Source organism: Malurus melanocephalus, unplaced genomic scaffold, assembly GCF_030028575.1.
Source record: "Malurus melanocephalus ecotype Western Australia unplaced genomic scaffold, MMel_1.1 scaffold_4879, whole genome shotgun sequence".
In the NCBI taxonomy this organism is placed as follows: domain Eukaryota; kingdom Metazoa; phylum Chordata; class Aves; order Passeriformes; family Maluridae; genus Malurus; species Malurus melanocephalus.
Window position 1 is genome coordinate 149 of NW_026628110.1, and position 3,037 is coordinate 3,185.

General features: G+C 49.8%; 1 protein-coding gene across 1 annotated transcript; it reads right to left on the bottom strand.

Annotated features, from left to right (window-relative positions):
- Positions 1–487: 487 nt before the first annotated feature.
- LOC130588413 (28S ribosomal protein S15, mitochondrial-like) lies at positions 488–2,993 on the bottom strand. Its single transcript, XM_057389338.1, has 3 exons — positions 2,781–2,993; positions 1,448–1,639; positions 488–743 (listed from the first exon to the last, which is right to left on the bottom strand). Exons 1-3 carry the CDS (start codon positions 2,991–2,993, stop codon positions 606–608), a joined length of 543 nt encoding a protein of 180 aa, XP_057245321.1. The 3' UTR covers positions 488–605.
- Between the last annotated feature and the right edge of the window lie 44 nt (positions 2,994–3,037).

Here is a 3,037-nt window from a genome sequence, read left to right on the forward strand (position 1 = left end):
TGTGCATCACCCCTGATCTGTGTGTGCAACATCCCTGGTCTCTGTATGGATCATTCCTGCACATAAACACGGCTGCACTGCATGTAAATGGTTTGGGTTGAAAGGGACCTTAAAACCCACCTCATTCCACCCCCTGCCATGGCCAGGGACACCTTCCACTATCCCAGGCTGATCCAAGCCCTGCCCAACCTGGCCTTGGACACTGCCAGGGATCCAGGGGCAGCCACAGCTTCTCCAGGTAGCCTGTGCCAGGGTGTCACCATCCTCACAGGGAAGAATTTATTCATGATATCCAATCTCAATTTCTGAGTTTTGGTTTATAAATATCAAATAAAATGTGACAGCGCAATCCTCTGGGCTGGCTGTGCTGACAGGACACAGGCAGCCCCTTGAGCTGCTCCCACTGACACAGCTGTGGGGTAGTGCTGGAGTCCCCAGGTCCTTTCACATACTGACCTGCTCAGCACTGGCCTAAAGTTAAACTTCTAAATCACTTAAACCACTCACTGCCCTTCCCAGGTGCCCAGAACGGTGCAGACCACACCACAGGAGAGAAGAGGCATGAGGTCTTTGGGTGGGTGTTTATTGTCAGCCTGGCCATGCCATTACACAGGTGTTCCCTCCTGTGCTTGCTTCTGTGCCTGCTGCTCCTGCTGTTCCCGTGCAGCTCTTGCTCTTGCCTGCCGCTGTCTCCTCTGCTTCAGTCTCTCTGCTGCTTTCAGCTTCTGCTTCTCTTGGAACACCTGCAGGAGCAAAACGAGGTGGGAAAGTGAGAGATGGAGGTGCCGGCAGAACTGCTGCATCACAACTCAGATGAGCTCTTCTCTCTGTGCCTTCCTTGCTCGAGGGAATCATCTGGGGTTATTCCACTACAGCCACCCAAACACAGAATCCCTGAGGTTGGAAAAGAACTCTGAGACCAGAGTCCAACCTGTGACTGATTCCCACTTGTCAACCAGAACACAGCACTGAGTGCCGTGTCCAGTCATTCCTTGGACACCTTTGGTCGAGTCCTTTGGTTAGAATTTCATTGGACTGAAATTTAGCATTTACAAACATCCAGCTTTTGGTTCTGCTCAGTTATATCAAGATGTACTGCATCCAGCACTTACACCCATATATTCTGAGCAGGGCAGACAGTAGGTGCACCCACATTTCTGTTCCAAACTGCCATCAAATTATCTCACATATCATTTCCCATACCAGGCTTTGAGAAAAAAAAGCCATTTAGAATCACACATTTTTGAGCAAACCAGCAGCACAACCTGAAGCGCCTGAGCATAGCATGTGTGTCGGTGCCCACGATGTAACTGTTGCCCATGGAGCTCGTGGTAGAACTTTACAGATTTTTACATAATCAAAGTCAAAACCTGGCTTAGGAGGACTCGGCTTTCAGTCATTTCCAACTTCTACCATGGGGTTTCTCCCTGTCCAGCCTGCTCCATACCTTGATGCACAAAGCCTTCTTGACCAGCCAGCGCTTGGTGATGCGGCGGGCGTAGGGCTGTGGGGGGCTGTACTGGATGTCCAGCTGTTTGCAGGTTTTCTCAAAGGTGCTGTAGTTGACCCGGCGCAGGTAGCCCAGCATCTTCCTCCGCCGGTCCAGATCCATCAGCATGCACCGGCGGTTGCTTTTGTCCTGCAAAGCACCCATCGTTCACTCTGCTGCAGACAGATTGCCCTGCCATTCCAATAAATTACTGAGAACAGACCAGATTTTGGCTGAAAGGGAACGATCAGGTTAAGGACAGAGTCTTAGAACAACTTCTGTTGGCAGACACTGCGAGTACATCAGGTCAGCATGAGGTGATCCAAGGGAGATATAATTTACTTTGCACTGGAATTGCTTTTTGCATTCCACAGCTGCACCTTCACCTTCCTTGAAGACTGTTTTCAGCTCATGAACAGTTCCAGGCTGTGTCAAAGCTGCAGGGAAGGTCTTCTGGCTAAAACCTGCTTCCCTTGAAGTGTGCTGCTCCAGAATAACACAGAAGCATTCACCTTTGTTTTAAATACGAAAACAATCTGTGATTGGCTCTGTGACTGTTCTTTGGAAGGGCACAAGTGTAGCCTGAGCCACACCAGACAGAGCAATCCCTCACAGGAGACATCTCCCTGTCCTGTAGGAGTGATTTGTGTGAAGAACAGGCTTCAGCCAAGGAATTCCAAAAGGTCTCTTTGCTGCAACACTTGCTACAGCTTCTGGCTGTAATAAAAAACTGAATTCTGTTCTCTTCTACCCTTCAAGTTTTCGTGAATAACAATTATTCACTTCTTCCAAATGCAGTTTTCAATCCATTTTACACCTCTGGTCCTTCATAAAGGACCTTTAATATCTCTTGGTCATAAATTCAGTCGAGAATTTGGGCCTGAACCCAGGTAGCTGCAGGCAGGGAAGTGGGTCTTGCCCACCAAACATTTCCATGAGCAGAACAAGTAGACTTTGCTCCTTGTTATTACTGCAGCTGCCTTCATTAATTAGTGAAAACTAAATGGTGAAGCCACATCTGCAGCGAGCAGAAATGGAGCTCAACTCTGCCCAAAGGAATCTGCTCAGCCATTTCCTCCACTACAGTAACAAACCAGAACATGGATCAGAGTTGGTGAGAATCCAGCTGTGCCTGAGCCAGCAGCTCCCCACACTGGCACCAAGGAACAGCTGTAACTATTTCATAAACCTCCTTAGGAAAGCCATAATCCCCAGGATTAAAATCCTTTTGTTCTAAACTGAGACAACCACCTGAGCAGCTGCTGCAGGTGGGCTCAGATCCCCGAGTTACCTTGGGATGCCTCTGGAGGTGCTCCTCGAGCGTGCGGATCTTGGCAGTCAAAGCAGCGACTGTGAAGAGCAGAGAGAGGAGCTGTGTGAGAGCAGCAGCTTTGCCAGGTGAGCCTGGATCATCTGCCCTGCCTCGAGCTGCCAGCTGAGCCTGCTGCTCCTGCAGGAACCCACGGCACACGGTGGGCACTGTCTGAGGCCAAACACTGCCCATGGTGAAACACTGCCCACAGCAGTGTCCACAGCAAACACTGCCCA